The 23,211-nt window shown below is 39.8% G+C and overlaps 1 protein-coding gene and 1 long non-coding RNA gene across 2 annotated transcripts in view; both read right to left on the bottom strand.

Moving 5' to 3' along the window:
• The window catches only part of LOC146501978 (uncharacterized), a 32,926-nt gene extending 10,380 nt beyond the window's left edge, over window positions 1-22,546 (bottom strand). The window contains exon 1 of the long non-coding RNA XR_014869158.1: window positions 1,283-22,546. This is a non-coding gene — a long non-coding RNA (uncharacterized LOC146501978). The remainder of the gene's footprint in view (window positions 1-1,282) is intronic.
• The window catches only part of afdna (afadin, adherens junction formation factor a), a 123,126-nt gene extending 100,260 nt beyond the window's left edge, over window positions 1-22,866 (bottom strand). Inside the window, 1 exon segment of the mRNA XM_085131801.1 lies at window positions 22,553-22,866. Within this exon segment, the coding sequence (XP_084987927.1) occupies window positions 22,553-22,654 (102 nt within the window). The 5' untranslated portion in view covers window positions 22,655-22,866.
• Window positions 22,867-23,211: the final 345 nt, after the last annotated feature.

The raw sequence follows: 23,211 nt of genomic DNA, 5'->3' as shown, positions 1-23,211 counted from the left end.
TGGTGGGAGAGTGAATATTTCTTCAAAGAATTCAAGGGGAAGTGTGTCTGTTTGATCTGCATTGAAATTATGGCAGTTATAAAAGAGTATAATGTACGACGTCATTATGAAACCAAACAGGCCTATGCATCCTACAGTGCTGAGTGAGAGCAGAAATTAAAGCAAAGGGTAGCTCTCCTGCGGGGTCAGCAACAGTAATTTTTTTGTGCTCAAAAGGTCCAGGAAAAGGCTACAATAGCCAGCTATGAGGTCGCCCAACTCATCGCAAGACATGGCAAGCCTTTTTCAGATGGAGACCTCATAAAACACGGCCTCGTTAAAGTCACCGAAATAATGCGCCCGTCAACAACGTCAGCATGTCCAGAAATCCAGTTGTTGAAGACTTGTCAGCCAACATTAAACTGCAACTGTCTGATAAAGCTGTGCTTTTGATCTTTACTCCATCGCATGCGATGAGAGCACTGATGCCACAGACACCGCACAGCTGCTATTTTTTTGCAGGGAGTGGACGAGCACTTTAGGTGAGTAAAAAATATATTCCACAGTACCCGTGTGTTAATGTGCAGGTACACATGCTTCAAATATCAATAATGCGCATCAATTCTGTCACTACCCTGCTTTTGCACACCACTTTCTTATATGCGCTTTTCTTGTTAACACAGAGTACACACCGCTGTGCACTGCCCACGTACACGCAAAGTCAGCTGATCTCATCTGATGCAGATTTGCTCCTTGATCAAGTGACATTTGTCTGGATTTTTGGCACGAGTGGCGATCAGCACCGCGGCTGGATGTCCCGATTTACATACCCAGCGCAGCTGATACTCACCAGAATAATTTACTAAAATTATATGCACTCCTGTTATTAAGTCCAGTTCAGTCTGTTAATGTTGATAACGGTTTCAAACGAACGTTAATAGGTGTGTTGCTAAGCCTAATAACTTAAATAACAAACTTGAAATGTGCCCGTCCCATTTTCCCCTTTATTGTTTTTTCTCTGTGCTGTAAATCTTCTGTCTAAGAAGAAATCTGAGGCTGCTGTTCTGAGAATGAGCTACCAAAGCTTTTTCTGAATAAATCAATAAAGATCCATTTATGGAAAGCTGTGATGAAGGCAGTTTTGTCTTTAATTATATTCAACAATATAATATATTCGACCACTTGTAAGTGATTTTTCTAACTTTAATACACTAAAGTTAAGGTTATATACCTCATTTCTAGTAAGTGGCCCAGCCCCTCCTATATTTTTATGTATGTGGCCCTCAGTGAAAAAAGTTTGAACACCCCTGTTCTATGTGATCATTTAAAGCAATATATAGGAGATTTTTAAATAATAGGTTTTTCAGACAATGTTTTAGGGTTGTTGTAGCACAACATATGAAATCTAGTTAAAAGTTGTAAAATTTGTAATGCACCCTGAAGCTTTTCAAATCAAATCCAGGGTGTGTGTCTGTCTGATTTTAATTTGTTGGCACTTCAAACCCAACTATTATCAAAAATTACTGTGCAGAAGCCTTACATTTTATTCCAGCTGGCATTTAAAAAAAAAAAAAGTCTTGATGAAAGTTGCAGATATCCTGAAACTAGTGCAACTGATGCCACAAGTATCCAAATTAGCACATGACATCATCTGGCCTTCACCAAAAATACAGTCCAAAGAAGAGACACCGCTCGCCTGAGCTTCGTTTCCACATGTGCAGGATTAATGGCCGGAGGACACTCCAAGCAGAAAAGCTCCACATATTTTCCTCTGCTTGTATAAAGTGGCTGGTACCGACAGTGTTATGTGGCAATCTCTGCCTCTGTGCAGTCGCAGCAGGCACTGCCTCCTTAGACAAACAACTGACCAGGAACAGAGGCCTTTCCCCGTCTACACACACATACAAACACGCTCTCAGGCCACACATAAAAACATCTGGGAGAAAGGAAGTTAGAGATAAATACATTCTTCTCCAAGAATCCACCCTAACCCTGAACTTCCAGGTACACACAAACACAATCTGGGCTTACTTCACCTGTGTGAGGCCAAGTCACACAATACCACTGTCCTGCTCTCTGTTTATAACTGTCAAAGCCAATCTTATGAAGCAGGGTGCACAGCTAAGATCAACAAATATGACCGGGTGGAGCGGGGTGTAGGGAAGTCCCCAACATACTGAGGACACCCACACAGTAATATTGTATTTCTGTTTAAATTCTCCACCAGGTTCTTCCAGGAAGAAGGTGGGGCTGAACTAAAACAGGGCGAGGACAGGGTGCAGCTCCACTGGGGGGTCCAATAACAACCCACAGATGAGAGGAATGGACGTAGGACATACACAGGGTCTCTGCAGCAAAGTCAGTATGTTAACTTAAGGCTGCAGCACATATTGCAAAGCACAATTAAAGCTATGCTGAACCTAGAGTCACTGTTTTTAGTGGTTCAAAGGTAGCTGGATATACACATTTAAGAACAGCAAATGACAAAACAAGTCTTCTCAGGAATGCATTACTATGGTTTTACTTATTGCAGAAGCTACAGCAATTTGTGTCTGCTTCTCATTGCCTCATTTTTCTCTGTAGTTATTAAGAACAAATTAAAAATGAAATAAATATGCTGAGTAAGACTGCAGGAAAATAAAACTGTTTAATACAGCTTTTTAAGTCTCAAGTGGTAAGAAAAGGGTGAGCAATCCTCTGTTATGAACCACACTTACTACTATCGGGTAGGAGGTACCAGGAATAATCTTTGCAAACTTCTTTTATGCCAAGAAAGCTTTAATGCCTTCAAGTACAACTCTGTTGAACAAATCCAGACCATAGGAGGAGGTGTGTTGCTTGTATTCTGTGTTGCTTTGATTTCTGGTGATGATGTTACCACTTCAGAGCACTTTATTAGTAATGCATGTAATTATAGCTGCAGTGTCTTTTTGTTTTGGCTGTGGCAGAATGGAGACTTTATCCTTTAACTAACTAGACAATGTTAACTTATTTGTCAACACATAACAGAGTGTTGAGCAGGTTATGTGTTCAGAGTTTCAGTTTAAAACTGACTGAGAGCAGCATGTTTTTCCCCTGACAGCACTCTCAAAAACGCTCTCCTGAAGAGCCGTGCATTAGTAATAGTGCCAGAAGAAGCCCTGCTGTGAAGTTATAGCCACAGTCACATGGCACCTTGCATAAGTTCAATTGATGATGCAAGACATTTATAAATATGCTCTATGCTTGGTCACAATCTGTTGCCAGGTAAGCTTTAAATCTAAATAATACAACACAAGAGTTCATAACCAGTAACATTATTCAAATCCTTTCACCAAAAACCGATGTGGATAGATGTTTTAGCTGCTTTTGTAGACCAGTGCTTTGTTTCAAACGGAAATAGAATTGATTTAAGAAGCTGAAATGAAAGCTGTCTGCAGGGGATAAGCAGTTAGATCTTCAGCTACCCTCTCTTTCTAGTGATAGCACCTGCACCATGCAGGGTTGGTCTGAAAGGGTTCAAGTTTTAAGCTTTTATGTGCAGCTTTGATGTTACAGATAAACAGCAGCGTGTCCTAAAATATGCTAACATATTTTCTGCAAGCATTGTTTTGCAAGATCACCATCACCTGTTCTTCTTATAACCTCTCTAACCAAAGTTGGATTGCTTTAAATCAGTCCAGTTGATGGACATCAAAGCCCAGGTTTATTTGAGCACAAACAGATCATAAAGCAGGAAGCTCAGGCTAACAAAGAAAGTTGATAGAAATCATCATGATACTCATTTTGGGATGATGTCCTACAAAAACCCTGATTTTTTACACAAGTACTGTACAAATTACTAATGTCATGTCTTCCCTAACCTCAGGAATTTGTAACTTCCTTAAAAATCATACCCTGCTTGTTAAGGTCAGCGTGAGTTAAACATTAATGGGGGGTTTTTATCTCGCTGCAGTGGACCCACGTAGTAAACACAACAGTGACACATTAACACCTTGTAAAATTGATACGGTGATAGTTGGCAAACAAAAATTAGATACACATGCAGCAGAGTGTAAAATTAGGACTTACTCAGAGTCGTGCTTCTGAACAGATGAGTGTAAAGGTAAGTACTCACTGCTTCTTTAGAGTTTGTTTGGGTTTTTTCCACCTAGCAGGTAAGGTAATTTGGCTCTAACTTCAACTTTCAATTACAATTTTGGTTTCCAACTAGTATAAAAGTAAAATAACTAGAGACAAAACAGCTATTGTGGTGTATTCATATCCATCTAGAGCAGTGATGTCAAATTCATTATACATCCACCATACCTTGATCTTAAGGTCCTTTTCCTTTTTCCTTTTTCTTATTTGCTCAAGATTTAAGAAAACAATTACGATGATGATGCTTGCCATAACTAAATGTCCATTCTTTTAAGTGATCCGCTATACTCACTGGGTAACTGTCACCCATTAATTACAGCGGGATTATGAAAACCATGGCAACTGAAACTGATGAGAGTAATGAGACTGAACCAGAATAGTAAATCTGTAAGTCATTAAATGAGGTGACACTGAATAGCTGTGCAAAATAATGGGAAAACTGCAGTCTGACTTGATAAGAAGACAACTTTAACAGTGCATTTCTCCCCCTAATAAAACTTTGAGCGACACACCCCAGTCATAGGAAGAGCTCATGCAGACCGAAGTGAAACCATCATCACCAGCGATGTCCCGTCGAGCCACCAGCAGATCTGCTGTCGTGAGTTTGTTATGTAGACACTTCTCACAGACCGGCGACGCCAAACCAGCAAACATTTCAACACAATGAGAAAAAGCACCAAATATTTTGTGGTCGCGCTTTTACGAGTTGTGGAATTTCACTTGTGTGCTCATGTTCGTCACAGATGTGCACATGTTTGTGTATCTGTTCTAGTAATTAAGTTCAACTAATCCAAAAGAATCACACCCTAATGCAGCCGTTATCCCACAGCTGTTTTGACCATCACACCCATTAAGACGAGTGTTTTTAATCATGTTATTTTCCAGAAGGTCTTGTTTTTCCCATAAGAATTCTTTGTATTTTCTGTCACATACGTATATTTTGTGGAGTTTTCTGGCTCAGATTGTGCTTTTGGGGGACAACAACTCACATGATTTGACACAAATCTATTCATCTTATTTTTTCAAATCTGTTAAACAAAAATGCCATCGGTAAAAATGCCTTTGAGCAGATAGAAACCAAAAGTCTTACCTTAGGTTTTATCACAGGGCTAATCATTTTCTTTCGACTTTGGCCAAGATCCACCTTATTGATGGGGCAGGAAAACCCCTGTGTTACCACAGTAAATTACATTTCATTTCATTTAAACAACTAAGAGCAGTTAAAGTGGACTTTCAATGCTTTTTCCTTATGTTCTTTCATTGATAATAATGCTGGAATTGTGGCTATAATTTCAGGGAGTCTTCATAACCACTAAAAACTCTTTTCTGAAACTTGTATGAGTAAATATAATGTAAAATGTAAACAGCAAAGTGTACTGCAGCTTCTTTCCAATATTTTTATGACTTACTGAATGAACATAAACAAAATTATTGGGATTGCACTCCCTCTAAATCTACTAAATCTTCTGTCTGTGTAGCAGTCTGTCCTGGGGTATCTTGTGTTAAATTCTTCCACATCCTGTAAAAAAGTCGGACTGCTGATATTTTAGATTTCACAAGCACAAAACTCTAATGTAGCAGTGAGGAAAAATGGGAAAACGGCACAAGACTGATTAATTTCTGCTGTAAGTAAGCAGGTTTTATTTTCTGCGCTATAACTGCTACCATCTGACCACAAGTAAACTGCCAACACGTGGCAAACAATGGGTTTTACTCCTGATTACTCCCAGTGATTACACACACTGCTCCTCCCTGTTTTCCCTCCTTGTGGGCCCTGAATTAGACATTGATCTGCTGCAAAGCACCATGGGAAGCTGGTCGCAAGCGGTTCTAAACAGTGAGTGACTGAATTGGTGATTGCTGTCTGATCCTGCGAGGTCAATGGGGAGTTACCTCCTGTGCGACTGGCCCACATGGATGTGCACGAGGGGCTGACTGACAGGTGGGACAGCATATCCGGAGGCTGGGGGGGGACAACACAAACCAATGGAGATGGGAGGAGAGGGGAAAGAAGAAAAAAAAGCATGGGAGGAGGTGAGCCAGGCCTCTGAGGGGATTAACATGGTCTGACAGGCTGACTGGGACAAACACACACACAGAGCTTTGAGGGCGGGCTGCTCTGCTGAGCACACACAATACACTGCTTGTTTTAGAACAAGAGGAAAGAGAGAAAAGACAGATAAGAAGTAGGGGCCAAATCACCGCGAAGGAATGTGAGAGAGCAAAGAGAGTGAGATTATGAACCACAGGTGTTTCCCAACAAATGTCCTGCTGCTGTCCTAATGCATATTCCATAACTCTTCCACAACTCTCCCCCTTTACTTGAAGAATGAGCTGTCTGGATTGTACTGCAGTTCTGTTGGAAACTACACATGAAATACACTCGCTTGCTATTAACAGGAATCTCTAACATTCCCCCACTTTTCCACTGAGTATCCATCAAGTTACCTGACCTTCTCTGTATGGAATTCTCCACTTGAAACTCCATTTGCATTCCAGGAATTCCATGACCACTAGGAGCCCTGAAACCCGTGGCATATCACCCAGTTGGACGCTCAAGCACACAGAGAGAGAGAGGGAGAGAGAGAGACCATGCTGATGTGTTATTGTGGAGTGCTTAGGGAGCAGTTTAACATATTGATCAGATTCCGACGGCCCATTACAGAAAATTAACTGCCTCCAAAGTGGAGCTGGGGTTTCCACAAGACTGAGCTTAATCCAAGGCTTAAAGAACTTAAACTAACAATCAATTATTAACATGTAAAGAGAAGACAGTAGGTCTGCAGAAGCATCTTTAAGATTCAAGTGGTCAAATGGGGTCCATAAATGTTAACTGCTATGAAGCTGTCTTTTTACTTCTACAACTTTTCATAGTTTTTACAGGAATAGGATTTTGAAAAGTTGTGCTGCTTCATTAAGGACCGTGTTAGTGTGTTTTTTTAACACTGTGGGCTTTGACTTCAGTGTAATTTTCCACTTCTTATCACTACAACACACTACAATACACTGCACTGCAGTTCTTTCCCATAACTATTGTAGCAAGATTTACTTCCACAGCAGACTTGATGCCGATTAGGATAAAAAAATATATATATTTAATTAGATTTGAACATTTCAGAATATCTGCCATAGATAAACTAAAGACAAACTGATAAACTCAAATATAAGAGTTCCTGTATAATTTAATTGTCATTTCAAGTAATTTTCAACCTAAAACCACTTGGTTGCTTTGGGGTTAAAGTGTTTTCAGGAGCAACAGAAGATACAGAAGACACAAATTTGTGTCTACCGTTTTTTCATTTCGCTGTCATACCCATCTTACGTTTTTTCTCTAAATACAAATCACTGAGGCTTGATGGCACATGTTGAAAAAAGAAAACTACCTGTAATTAGCCGTGCTTCTTGTTTTTATTAGGTACAGTTTACAGACGTGCTTTAAATGCATCACATGCGGGCATGCAGTTACTGTTCTAAAAAGACAGCTGAAAGATGTGCGTGATTGTTTCTGCTGGGGAAAAAAAGTCCTTTCTAGGGTTTCAGACCATCAAAGTGATTAAATCTAGTAAAAGTTTTAACTTTTTGCCCAGCCCTCATTTCTTCATGCCTCTTCAAAATTCCATTTAAGGGGGCAGACTGCAGGCTGCACTTTAAAAAAAAAATTTAAAATAAAAACAGCTCATCCAAAACATAAGGCTGAAGTCATCTGTCACAGGAAACCAAAGGCAAAATCCCCAAGTCTGTCTGTCTGTCTTTGAACCAGTTTGAATTTAGTGGTGGAATTGTGTTTAAAGTTAGAACTTTAAATCTAATTTTCTTTCTTTTTGTACCCTTTCAAAGTGTTTGAGGGTTAAGACTTTGCTTTACTGTTAAAAGTTGTAGTCATGATCATTTCTGGTAAACAATCATTTATAAACTTGCCAAACATGCATTGAATAAACTTCAAACCTCTTTTTATGGGAAACTCCATCTTTCCATGGGTGGAGATGGGCATGTTGTTGTGAGTTACACTTATACTAGCCACTGATGCCCTCTTGAATGGCAGCGTAAACCAAAAATAACGTGACAACTGTTGGCGTTTGCCACACGGCTTGTCGTGCCTTTGGATTTATTTATTTATTTATTTATTATTGTTTTTTAATTACATGGCACACGAGAGTTGGTCGTTCTTTACCACCATTTAATGATAAATGTGTCTCTAGGAGCACAGAGACTGTCAGATAACAGGGAAATGCTTTAACATCTAGAAAAGAAGACTTTATGTAGCAAACTCCAAAATTACCTCTGTTCTCCTTATTTCCTGTTTTGACTTCTTGTCCTCCTGCAGCAGCACTGATAAGTCGTCGAGAGGGTTTTAAAGTTGTGACACCTATCGTTTAACGCCAGTATAAATGGTTACAGGCCTGCACTGATGTCACTGCTCACACAAGCAATGAGTAACAAAATAACCATAATCACGATCGAGTGGGTGTTTCTGACAGTAAAGCCCATTTTGCTGTTGGTCCCTGCCAGCCCATAGCCTCCACTTTGGGGTTGTCTGTGGTGGCAGATGGGGATGAAGCGAGAACCTTATAAACCTGAGTCCTTATGATCTACAAGGGAAAGCCAACAGCTTACCATGACCCAAGTCGCTAATGCCAAAACCTCACCTGAAAACATTCAAACTTCAAACTCTCCTAAATCTCATGATTCATCTTTCATGGCTACCTAAACTTTAAACTTTATTAAAACACCTAGGAGAATCTGGACCATACTTAAACCTCAGAGGCCTCTCATTCTGTTTGCTAATTGAAAAGGCAATGCCTAATGACATTAAGATGCAACAAGCAGGTATTCGCCTACTGATTTGTATGCTTTAGTAAAATACCTTTAAAAAACACATAGGTGGTTTCATTAATTATTCAGCCTTTCCCTGAGTTATGAACACATGAACAAATAATATCCAATCCATTTCATTTATCAGCTATACATTCATACATTTCTCCCATGACCCCAATACGACCTTTAAACAATGTACAGGAGGCTAAAATGGACTTCCTAACAAGCTGGGAATAAACAGTGGTGATGAATATCCTGGCTGCCCAGCTTGACCCCCATTCTTCTATTTAATAGACAGCAGCCAATACACTGAGAGCAGATGCATTAATTAAAGATGATGTAGTGAGCTTTGCAGCTGGGAGATGATAAGATGCTGAAATCCTGCAGAAATGCTGTTGTAATTATTTGGTGTGGTTTTTTTCCTTTTCTTCCCCCCCATCGTTAATCACGATTACAATCTGGGCTTTCAACGATCATTAAAAATGGCTAAGCCGATTATTAGCCCCTCCCTCGTGTTTTACTCTCGCGCTGCTCCACGTGGCAAATCGAGCGCACCTCTCTGCATTTCGAACACGTGTCACAACAATTAAGAGCAGCGGTCCCCAACCTTTTTTGCACCACAGACCGGTTTATGCCCGACAATATTTTCATGGACCGGCCTATAAGGTGTCGCGGATAAATATAACAAAATAAAACTAGAAAAACCGAAAAAAAGAAAATTTATTCATAACACACGTGAAAAGACCCAAGAAAACCGAGTAAACGATAAAAACTATAACAAAATAACGCTGAAAACCGATAAAAACCCTGAAAACTATACATTTCACACCTGAGCCTCAACTCTCGCGGCCCGGCACCAAACGACTCATGGACCGGTACCGGTCCGAGGCCCGGGGGTTGGGAACCGCTGATTAGAGGACCCGAGGGAAGCTCGGAAAGCTAAACGGAAGTTATTTGGAGAGGAGAGTGACTGCTGTTGGTTGAAAAGAGAGGTAAAAAAAAACTTCAGTGCTGTGGAAACATTATGGGTTCGCGGAGTCAGAAGTGGATCAAGTAGACAGTGTGTAAACTTTGCTACAGTGTTGTTGCTGCACCACAGAGCAACACTGCAAAGTTCACTAAACATAGATGTTTACATTTTTCATTTATTTTTTATATTGCAAACATTTGCACTGTTATCAGTATTTGCACACTATTTTATATTATTTTTTGACAATCTTTAAAATCATTATTCAATACATTGTTATTGTTAAATAAATATCGTCAAATAATCGCGATCTCAATTTCAGTGAAAATAATCGTGATTATCATTTTTGCCATAATCGAGCAGCCCTATGGTCAGTTTTTATTCAAGGGAATGTCCAAAGCACTGTGAAATTTAAAGCTCTTGTAATTCACCCATACATTGCTCAAACCGGCCCAGACTTGTCATGTTTGATAAGGATCCCACCATGAACTATGAACGCCATGGTGCCATCAAGTAGCAACAGGAAATCAGTATTTAGTGACACAGTTCATTTGATAAACCTAACATTTGCATTCTGGGTTCTACACATGGACACAGGAATTTGGTTTGTCCAACATCCACCTACCTGGAGTATAATTGTGAGTTCACACTCAGTAGGGAAAAAAAACAAAAAAAAAAAACAACTGTGACATCCAAATAAAGAAAGAACAGCATCACTCTGTTGCATCCTGTCAGACTGGATGAATAAAGCGCACCACAGCATTTCTCCAGACTGAGTGAAGGTGACAACGTTACTTACTAAGGTTTAAACCGCACAAGCATCCAGCCTGAGAGTTACTGAGGATGTGCATTCAGTATATAGGGAAGAAAAGGCTGGTTGGTGCAAATGAGCTGCAACAAGGTTACTCATCCAGTCGTGTCTCTCTGTGTATTTATCTCTGGGTCATAACTCTGCGGGGCAGGCTTTAAGGCCTATGGTCACGATCTTTTGCCCCACTTTGTAATGAACCTGTACTGAGGTGCGATTGCTCTCAGGCAGACCCACCTATAGCCTGACCATGAAATGTGACATGCTACACATTTACAGCTTCATCTGGTCAGCCAGATAAAAACAAGCTCAGCAGACATTTACAGCAACACAGACAACACAGCTGTAGAGCTAGAATTATCTCAGGCCTGCTAAGAAGGTGCAGGTGGCTGTTGTTGCAGCTGATGGGGAAAAGGGTCAAATGTTATAGAAGGTCCTTGACTTCCTTTTTTAAAGTGGGGTTTAAGACATTTTGCCTATAAAAATGCAAACAATTATTAAAATGTGGACCAATTGCAGTTACATGCATATTCACGCCAGAAGAAACTGTGGTAGCGTTATGACCAACATTTTTGCAAGCTGACAGATTTACAAATATCCAGGACAGTAGGGTGTGTTAATTACTGAATGGAGAAAGAACTTAATGATGAGTTTAGAATATCTATATTTAGTGAGGTGGCTGTTAAAAAAAATTTAGTTCTGGGGTGGCCAATAATGACTGATTTTTTTCTTTTTTGTTAGCTGGACGCATTTCTAAAGCTTAAGAAAGACGTCAGATTGGATTGTTTCTTTAGTACTTTTAAATTATGTAATTACATTTTGGAGTCTTGTAAATCTATGTGGGCTGGGCTTATTTTTTATGGATGAAACCAAATTTAAATCAATCAGCGAGCAGGCCTTTTACAAAAGTTTGCAGTGTTTCATTTTTCTGTCAGGAGTAAACAGAATGCGCTTTATAACTATACATTTATATTTCAATGTCTTTGATTAGGAAAAAAAAATACAAACCATACAGTCAAACCACTACTTGCTACTCTCTTCCACTCTTCTCAAAAGTTAAATATTTGGTCCTGGTATATAAACATGTAACAGGGCAATAAATCATTCCAGCTACACCGTCTTGCACTGCAGCTGAGAGTCCTTGTTCAGCTCTGCAGCTTCAGTGAGCATGGTGTAGCGGCACGTGAGCCAGTTCAGAATGACCCTACAGCTCACAGATGACCTCCAAAGCAAAGGAAGAACTACCGTGACTAGTTGCAGTCCGAGAATGTGGAATGTGAGTACATCTGACTGCAGGATGAGATGTTCTGGGGAAGCAGGAGCTGAATGGTTTTGAGGACCACCACAACAGCAACATGGCCAACAAGCTTGTAGGAAAAACACAAGACAGGAAGCACCAGGGCTAGCAGATTATAATTTATTCATTTATTTCTTTTTTAAAAGCTAAAAAAAGGAAACACTGGAGCCTGTCAAAAACCGTGTGTGTGTGGCCTCCTATTTTTTTTTAAACTGCTGTAGTGTGCAGCTCATCACAGCTACAGCGTTGCCATGGGGACGCAGCCAGCTAATGTCTGCATGACGTGAGGGGTGAGACAGAAAGAGAAAAAAGGGAGGGCACGGGCAATGAACACACAGAGGAACAATGCAAACAGAGATAAATGCACGCTGTGGTCAGCGCCTCTGCATTAGTGACCTCATGCTGCTGTCATTGTGGCTGAGGCCAGCATGTCTGTTACCCAAAAGTGTTTCTACTATCTCCAGCTGCCACTTTAGCAGGTACACCCACGGTCAGCACTGACCTTTAGTCAAAGTCAGACACCAGCCAGCTAAACTCTTAAGTCCTTTCTGCCTTTATAAGCCGTAGCATTTTAATTTCCCAGGATACCCTATGCCATCTCACAGAAGATCAAAATACTAATTCCAGCGAATTTATTTTAAAAAATAAAATAAAAAATTTCCATTATCATAAAACAAAGGGCTAGACCTCAAAGTCCAAAGGCATTTAATTATCTAACGCAATGAGGAACTTATTAATGCAACAGTAACATGTTTCCAACAAAGAAAGGAAAATAAACTGTCGCTGAGTTGTTGGAACAAAAGCATTGTATGTACAATGTGTACATCAGCTTTTATCATGACTGTGCTAGGAAGGACCTAGCATGGAAAAGAAGCAGCCATCCATCATTGCCTGTCAATCAAGGTTATTAAATCCACATTGCCTACAGGTCTCTCAGATCTGCAGACACCTTTAGTAACGTGCTACTACAATTTCAATTAGAGCCAACACAGTTAGGGTTAGAGTAAGTATATCATATATCTGCAACGATTTTCATAACTATTTAAGTTTAACTTTTAGGGAAAAGGTGAAAAATTATTTCATAGTTCCAGGTTATTGACCTTGCCTTTTTTTGATCACTATGGTATCTTAAATTTAAAAACAAAAAAGGAAGAGATAGTCGCTGTTACATAACACAAGAAAGCGGCATTGTTTATTTACAAAGCTCAGCTGCAAAAGCCACCTGGTTACCTCCGCACTTTGCTTAAATTTAAATACTTCATTTACTATGTCAGGTCACGGGACTTTCTAGGATTAGCTAGAGGTACTCTTATTCACAATAAAAACTAAGTATAAATGCTTTGCCACCTACAAACATATGAAGCAACAGTTTCTTGCTTCATTAGAAATTTCTACTTTCTGATATCCTGTAAATTATCTATACTCTAGTTACCTTTAAAAAAAAAAAAAAAAAAAATCCAAATAGTTTGAATTTCAAGAAACTGCAATTCAGTTCAATTTTAATCATATAGCTTCAAATCACAAAAACAGTCGCCTCAATGAGCTGTGTCTGCCTAATGATGAAAACCTCTGTTAAGTCTGACTGCAAAAGATTTCCTATGCAATACAGATTTATATACAGAGGTATTTATGCTCTTGCACTCAGGAGCAATGTTGCAAATCACTGAGCTGATCCGCTTTATATCAAAATGCGATTGTCCCGTCAATGTGATGGACTATGTCAATTTGTCAGATATGCCGTATAGCTTTCTGGAATTCTTTTCATATAAACACAAAGAACGTCAATAGGTTTCCTTTTTTTGTTTTTGTTTTTTAAAAAGTAAATACTTAAATAGAAAAAAAACATCTGACGGCCAGCATCTGTATACATATATAAGGTCTGAAAGTATAAAAATTATTTAAAAGCACTAAAAAAAAAAGAAAGAATAAAAACTCCTGTGAAAGAAGGTACAGTAACTGATGAGTTTATCAGCCAGCAACTTCAAAAAACAACAATGACAACAAAATATGACCAATAATATAGAATATCTAACCACACTGAAATATTTCTTCACAACTAAATTGCCACCACTGGTGGAAATGACTCCTCTGGAGGATTGAGAATCTGGAAATAGTTCGAAAAAAATAAAAGAAACCTGACCGTTCTGAAAACAAATCATTCCACCTCATAGGCCAGGAAACACACTATCTCCACAAAACACACACTTCCTTTCTGCCGAGTTTCCTGCTTCCTGTGCACCAGCAGGGAAAAAACTGGGAGGGAGGGAGTGGCCACTGATGTCACAGCGAGTCTGCCAACATGCAGCATATCCCAGGCCACAGGAAACAAGGTGGCTACAAGTCCGACTTCCTGCTAGTAAATACCTTCCACCTCAAATTATGATGATAAGTACAGGGAGGAAAATAATCCGTAAGGTGATCAGAAAAGTCATTTGGTGTGAATAGTAGTCGTTGATTTTGGAATTCAGAACATGACAGGAGAAAAAGGAGCGGCAGGAGCACACAAGAAGTCTCTTGTGCTGTATAGAGACTTCAAATAAATACTTTTATTTAGCGTTTCTCAGGCTTTTCACCTCGCTAGGCCATGTGACGGCAAGTGTCTTAATATGCTGTGACATACCATCATCCCATTCAGCTGTGCATTACATAACTGAGATAAAGTAATAATTAAAATCCATTTTTATTCATGCCGATTTCCAATTTACTCTCCTGTGGTGCCTAAACTGAAACCCCTTTCTCTTTAATTTTCCTTAAATTCAGCCTTAGTAGTCACTTCACCAGTCCACCAGGCCTATGCACCAGGTATTTTTTATTCATTTTTTATTTTTTGGGGGGGGACAAAAGCTACAACCACTAAGTTAGGGAATTTATATTATAAGCCTGGTGTTCTCTAATGACACACAGGTCCCTGGGTCAGACATCAGCCTGGCTCAAAAACCTAGATCAGATATAGGTAAAAACAGGACAATCAAGTCAATGCAGTTCTGTGTAGTTCTGTGTTTACTTTGCCATGCAACAGCAGCAGCTAACACATTTACATCACGCAGCTTTCACAAAGACAAACTGGGAACACTTTAGGATTCAAAAGATTCATTTCAGCAGTTAGTAAACTGCAAACAAACAAAAAACAAAGAGCACATATCTGACAAGCAGAAGCTCCTGTAGTGCATGTGAGCAGCGCAAGGTAAAGAAAAGTGTGCATTTAAAGAGAAGATTTTCTGCTCTGTTTACCAAAGTACATATAAAATAAAGAAAACATCTGTCATAGTGTATTAACTATGCTCTCTTCTGTGAGGACACAGTGCCTGTGGGTTAAATTAAATGCTTAAGCTGAAAGTAAAAGTATGCATTGTGATGTAACATTTGCTTTAATTTCCATCTCTGCCTCAACTTTAGAAGCCCTAAAGTCTATTTAAGGCATTTATGTCTGTTAAACGTCTTAAATTTAGATCCAATCATTGAGATCTAACAACAGATTTGTCTTTTAAGCTGCTGTACTATGGGACAAAAAAAACCAACTGTACAACTTTGACTCTAATACTTAACAACTTTCTGAGGCTTTTAGGGTCACTGTTCAGCATAATTGATGTTTGGGGCAGAACATCTTGTTCCACGCAGGATCAGTGGAGAACTGAGTGGACTAAAAAAAATGCTGCCATTCCCATTTTTAAACCATAAGCTTCTCTTGAGTTGCTCAGGGGGGAGGGGGGAAAAAAGGTCTTGGGTCAGCATTCAGGGCAAGAGGAGGAACTGTAAAACCTTATCACCATCCCACAGATACAAAGTAACTGTTTAATGTAGCCAACTCTGCCTTGCATAAATAAGAGTTTCCTGATAATCTGATTTACATGATTGAGGAAAATCACACTTATACAGGAAGCAGAGGGAAATGTCAACATAATAAAGATCACTCCTGTCTGAATGATGGCAATGTAACACGTAATTACAGGCTTAAAGAGTACTACCTGCTAATTACTGCACTGTCAATACCCTCATGAAACCCACTGCCGGAGAGTGCATTTGTAAAGGCGATATGCATCATCTATTCTCTATTATTTATCCAGCATGGTCTGCTTGTCCTGTAAAATGTTTGTCAGTCTGCTTTTATTTATGGCTCAACTTTATGGCATGTAGCAGAAATTTTACATTTATATGAGAGGGGGGGTGAAACTGGACCCAAATTTAACAAAACCTGCATTCAGTTTCTAGCACATCATGTTGGACAGGATCTGACATAACCGGTGGCCTCATGTCAGCAAAATAGTAGGTGGCAAGCTGATTGGCCAGCTGCTGGCCTTTAAGGGCCATTCACACTGGGTTGTGTAAACTGGTCCTGAAATTTATTCAAAACTTACTTTTTCTTACTTCCTGTACATCAAACTTGCTGTACAGTCTTTGTTTTTACTCCAGAACTCATATTCAGGACAATCTTGTCAGCAGCTTTTTTTTACCTGATGAGCAGCATTTTCAAGCACAAGAAGCTGCAGAGCTGTCAACATCCAAACTATTAGAGGAGTCTTCCTGATGCTGCATACTCAAAAAAAGGTGCTTCTTTTCAAAGATGACACATACCATTATTTTTAGGTTGCATGTAGCAAGTTATTGAATGCCACATTTCTGAACAGACACCATTTGAGCTGACTGAAGAAATTAGAGTAGACAGTGACATATTGAAGGAAATAAGTGAAGCCTTGACCTAGGGCTCTGCGGTATGACCAAAATCTCATTTCCCGATATAAGACATCTATCGTCCCGATAACGATATAAATCACAAAAATTTAACATTTTCTGTAAATTCTGTGAATCTCGGGCAGCTCAACTTGCAGGAAGTGTTTCCAGCTGGGCGTCGTGTACCTGGAGTCGACTGTTTTAACCGATGCATGAAACTATACATTTTTAGACATAAGTTGTAACGGCCGCCGTTTTCTTTGTGAGTATTTATTACACAGCATGCTGCGGGGAAAAGCCTGTTCTAATGTTTGAGTCTAAGGTTTCTTTTTTAGCACCTGACGGCTCTTTTTTGCTTCTCCTCCGTAAATAATCTGCTCTTTCACGTGATTCTGTTTATTTTGAAAAGTCTCAACAGGATCTTGAGCTTTATTGTGAAAGGTTTATGTGGAAAATAAACAAGCGGACATGCGATGGTTTTACCGTCGTTGTTCCTAACAACAACGCATAAAAACAGGAGCTTGTCCGTCCGTAGTGTGATTATTTTAAATATAAGAGAAAGAGAGAACTTTAAGAAATTAATATAGCCACTACAGTGACCATCAAAACGCTGAAAAAATATTGCCGTAAACAGTAGAGGTGGGAATCACCATACATCCCACGATACAATATTATCACAATACTTAACGCATGATACAATATTATTGCAATTTTTTACAATATTTTGCGATATTCAGATTCTGTACATAAAGGTAAACTTTAGCAATATTCATTTTATCTAATATCAAAGTCTCGCACTCAGTCTTTCTCTCATTCCAGTCAGTTTTATTGTTGACAAACCGAACGGTTTGTATTACAATCTAGTCCAACTTAACTGAATGCAACCATCTGGTACAATTATAGCTATTTATATATTTATGAAAACTATGCAGCCCATTCAGCAACTGAAGAATTTGAAAGTAAATTAAAACAAAATATAATTTTTCATTAATTAAAAAAGTTTTAAACTTAATTAAAATAAAACATGTCTTAAATTAAAATAAGTAAACTGTCATGTTTATTGCTGCCAAAAAAAAGTTAAACACATTTGGACAGTGAAGGAATGTCAGGATTCTTGCTCAGAAAAAGGATCAACATGCTCTGAAGTCAGAGCACAAAAACATTTTTGTAACAAAATATCGATTTCTGCTGTCCCTGTATCGATACATTATTAGCAAACAAAATATCACGATACTACACAGTATCAATTTTTTCCCCTACCCCTAGTAAACAGTTTATTTTCTGACACCACAAAACAAACGATAGCGTAAAATGAAACAATAGACATTTTTATATCGTCAACCCATATATATCGTTATATCAAACAGCCCTACCTTGCCCTCACCAAATCTGTAATGCTCTGGGAGGGTATTTTGCTAGTTGCCACATAGGAAAGATATATATCCTACGATAAAACATTTCTCTCTCATCAATTTAAAGATTATAAAAAGTGTGAATCATGTCTTATGGTTGGCTGGGTTTGTCCCATTTAGATTGATCCACTTCATCAAGCTGACTGATTGATCTGGAATTGAGATGTGAAACAGCAGTTCCTCAATTAAAACTTACATTGGTTCACTGAGCACGGTGTGAGGACTAACGATTAGCCAACCAGCACCGTGGCGTGGGATTTAATCTGGTGTCAATCTGTGGAACCCAATTTTTATTTTATTTATTTATTTATTTTTAAATTGCCACTGCTTGCTAATTTGCTGAACAACAAATACTGGACAAACATCAACTAAACAAGTAAAACTGTAAAAATTCGTAACATTTTAAGGTTCTTTAAGAGCCTTTTTAACTTCTTTTTAGTTTCTTAAGATTTTTTTTTTTTTACATACATATAAAATACAAACAGCCAACGGGAACCGCAGAGTAATATGATACTTACACACAATCACTTTTGTCAACACATAAAATAAAGATTTTTAAAAGATACTGAGGCTTAGACCCTTAGGCTACAACTATACAACTGAAATCGAAGAAAGTGCTCTTAAAGCTCAGGCAAAACCAGTTTGTTTCCATGGATATTAGACAGATTAATATGTAGGGCTCCAGGAATTTGTTAGAGGAAATGAAATGCCGTCCCTCACGGAAAAGGCTGCATCCCTCTATTATACTGCATTTGTGCCCAAGTGATGGAAATGTCGTCACCAGGCTGTTAGCACGAGACTCTGTGCGGACTTCAAGCAGACCTCGAGTGGACTTTAAAGAAATATAACAATAATCACTACTCATCCTCTGTTTCTGTCACTGTCCACAACCAAGTGTAAACCTCACTTAATCCTATGGTCTGCATGGTCACTAGATCACGACTACACATGGAGTATCCTCAGCCACATATTTGCTTTGAGCTGTACTACAGGAGCTAAACTTGCTTGATAAATGTGATATGCTCCAACTATGATATGAGACATGGGAACACCAATGTTTATTCTCCACTTTACATCCATAATCTAAATTCAGGAGTATTAAATAAGACATAATAGAAAACACAGGTAGAAGATGAGCCTGTTGTCAAAACAATTTAATTCTTTAGTTGGTGCAGGTTTCAGTTTTTAAACCAGGTAAAATGTGCTTTTTCAACTCACAAAAGTTCATGTACTTATGAAGGATCATAAAAATAAGGCAAATTGAAAAGTATCAAACTGTGGCCTATGTCTATGTACTTGAGAGCCTGTTCCTTGGACAATTTTAGAGTATGAAGGTAAAATTATCAATGGCTTCATTAAATATTGCACAAAAACAATAAGCCGATTCTGAGATGGGAACTTTTGATAGGTTTGGGTGCTTTTCTTGAATAACTCTGGTGCAGAGTTTCAGAGAATCATGAAAGCTAAACACTTTAGGAAGGCTATTGAGCCACACATTCACATGTCCCACCAAAACCTAGAAGGATTAGAAGTCACTAAACCTCCACATCTCCAGTGGGTGGAGTGGAGTCATGTAGTGCTGAGATGCATGCCTGCATCTCAACACTACATGACTATTGTGCCACAACATCCAAGCCCAGTGTTTATTCAGTCTGCAGAAATAAGTCCCCACATCTCTTCCCACTGCGAGTCCCCAAAGTGATATGGGTACCTGTTATGTTATAATGAGCCTCACCATAAGTCCCGCAGCAGGACCTATTCATTTTGGGTTTGAAAGATTAAGAAGTTTGAGAACCTTTGCTCCAGACTAATCAGCCAGCCGTGCTTAATCTAATCACACAAATGATCTCACTGCTCTCAGTGGCAGCTTGCTCTGAAATTAAACTTTTATAACAATTACCAGATATTCTGTTTTTCTACTGGGGGGCAGCTTTATTTAAGGATAACAGTGTCAAGTTTTATCTATAGCACAGCTTCACTCAGGAGTGGTCTAGCCTATTTGGAAGACACTTGTGCCGCTTGGGCGCTCCACCACCTGACATATGGGTGGGGTGTGGCGTGGTGAAGGAAGGCCATGCATCTCCTTACACTGAGTTATGCTCTGCTGGACTACACTGTGACGCTTGGGAGCTGAAACCCCAGTATAGTGAGAGAATTACAGTCTGGGAAACTTCTGGACATGCAGAGTTAATGATTCCTCACACAGACGAGGGGTTGTGTATTTGTCTGTGCGTGTGTGCTGTGTAGTATGCAACACTGGCCAACGGCTGGCCAGCTTCAATCCTGGTAATCGGTTCAAGAGGAGAAGAGAGGGGACCCTGTGGCCCCCCTACACCCTTATCCAAGAAAGAGGTGGGGGGTGGGCAGCTCGCCTAAAAACACAGCAGCTGACAAAATCACAGTCATAGATTTAAATTAAAACTACTTAACCACGAAATGCACCAGTCACAGGCAGGGCTGGATGCAAGGACGTGTCCTGAGGGGGGCACAGGGTGGCACCAGGCATCCCTCTACCAATGCTATTTTGCTAAAGCACTATTAGGCCACCTAGTAGTATATAAGTAATAAAAATAATCTCTACTAGCAGCATTAAAAGTGATATGCACACACTCATGAATCAATAATTATGATCCAATAATGTGTTTATGACTGAAGGTTCTTTCACATTAGGCAGTTGTAGTTGAACTATTTGTATATTTTGATGGTAAATATCTAAGAAAATGGCCTAGATTAGATTTGGGCAAAATATGAGGGCCAGAATTTCCCTGTAAATCAATTTGGTCCAGCCCTTCAATCCTAAAAAAATTAATAAATTTAAAAAAATAGTATTAATCTAAGTGTGGAGTCTGTAATGCATTTACCTCTATTCTAACACAGTGCATTTCATCAGGTCCAGTCACTCAAATCTACCTTGAGTGCCGGCACCTGCAGAATGAAATTCAAATTAAATTAGAACTATTTTATTTGTTTTATCTTGTCATTAATGTAAACGTCTTGGTTTGGTCTCAGTGGTGAAGACAGAAAATGCAGGAATCTTGTTTAACTCCACATTTGTCTGGGCTTTAGCCAGTGTAGATGTTATGTTATGTTGTTACCTGCTAGGCCAAACAGCATCACCAGTTTTCTTGGTGGCGTTGAATTGGCAACGTTATTGCAACTCTCATCAATCATGCTGACGTCCTGTGAGCCACCACATTTCAAAAATCCTGGAAACGCCCCTGGTTTGCTGGACACTGAACTTAGTAAGGACTAGAGACATTACCAAGCCCTTGCTACTGTTCGGCAAGGCGGCGTTTCTTATCCCGTCATGTCACTAGTAAACAGCCACAACCGGAGTCCAGACGGGCGGTTTAATTACAGAACTGCTGCTCCGCCGTGTTGTAGGGTCAAATTATTGCTGGTCAAACAAGCAGCTCGTACCAAGCTAGCTCGTGTGTGAGGACAATGCAGGACGACATGACATAGTCAGTGTGTTGCACAGACAGATCGACAGACATACAGGAGAGGGGCTGTCCTGTGGGTGGTGGGCTAGCAGCATCTGAGTGCCCAGCTAAGCTTCCACACCCTGCTTGTAGCTAATACTTTAAGCTTTTATCTATATGCCTAACGTATCAAACAACCTGACCGTGTTACTGGGTTTGTCAGCCATTGCAGGCATTGCTGCGAGTGCGCTGCATGCACTGTACACGCCGGCTATATTACAACTTTGCCCCCTCATTTAAAAAGCGCAAATATGTAATGCATAAATCACCAATAAGGGTTTTTTTTTTTTATTCTGTTTAATAGTAGCACAGCTTATGTTTGCTCTACAGGTAAAGTGCTTGCTAACTAACTAGCTAGCTAGCCCAGTTAACGTGCCGTTCGCAAGATAACGTACCAAATCCCATTCAGAAATCTGGAAATTACATCTTTACCTACTTATCGCACGCATCCACAGAGGAAGAATAAACCTCAAGGTAGATAATATTCTACTCACATTCGCGCCAAATTCGGCATATTTATCGCACACATAATGTTAAGAGCTTCTGTGATTTGCCAACTTTCAAAATTATTCCTGCCACTTCCCAAATACACAGCTGTGGGCGGTAATAGCTACGCAAGTGTGAACAGTTTCTTTTAAAAGAAAGCGATAGAGGCAGATTTACCTATACACGATGCTCACCCATGGACTGTTAAATAGTTTGCCTGGGTTGCCGTGAGGGCTCAAAGATTTAATTAAATTTATAGGCACCATCTTGAACAATGTGTTTACCCTACTATCTGGCAAATCCAGACAATTTTCAATGGAGTTTGGCATTCATTCTCTCGCAGCACGTACGGGGACTTGCCACCGAGTAACCCAAGAGAACCACGCTGCCCAATACTGCTTGGCTTTCAACATTTTCAACCCAAGGATCAGCCGGGGGTAGGTTTACAGGGGGGCCCCCTCCCCCAGGAGAGGGCCGCGTGTCCGCGGCCTCTCCTGCCACTCCTGGCTGAGCTCCTACCTCTGTGGGCCGGCTGATCTCGAACAGGTCGAGCCGGTTGGCGTTCCAGTGGTTGATGATGTCGGCCAGTTTCCTCCTCTCCTCCTCCCTGCTCCCCGACATGGTGGACAGCCTTTCCGTAGGTCCGCACTGTTGAATAAAACTTCCCGTAACGGTAGTCCACAGGAGAAGAAAAAGCCGCCTCACAAACCAAAGGTTCAGGTCTGCTGTTTTATCGCCAGGACTTCGTGCGTCTCTCCGCTCACCGACCGACCTGCTGTCTGATCTGCTCCTGCTTCGCGTTCCCGGTGAGCTTCTGCGCGCCCCCGGTCTATGTGTATGTGTGTGTTTGCGTTTGTGAACGCGCAAACTATTAACTGTTTCAGAACCGACACAATTGATCGATGACGCTGCTTTTCTTAAATGTGCAGTCTCAAAAGAAGTAGTCCGCTTATGGTGGTCAGCAGGATTAACTCATTATCTTTTCATTAAGACCCCAACACACACACACACACACACACACACACGCCCTTAAACCCTCTGAGCGATTTATTTACACTGTAAATATACAATATCTACAAATCAGACAGTGAAATCTCACTACTTATCTTGTTGTTTGTTTGCACTTTGAAAAAAGTAAACAAACACTTGTGCAGAAGAGGAATAAACCTAAAAACTTA

Source organism: Neolamprologus multifasciatus, chromosome 15 (assembly GCF_963576455.1).
Source record: "Neolamprologus multifasciatus chromosome 15, fNeoMul1.2, whole genome shotgun sequence".
NCBI classification, from domain to species: Eukaryota; Metazoa; Chordata; class Actinopteri; order Cichliformes; family Cichlidae; genus Neolamprologus; species Neolamprologus multifasciatus.
This window is presented reverse-complemented; position numbering and strand designations above follow the sequence as displayed.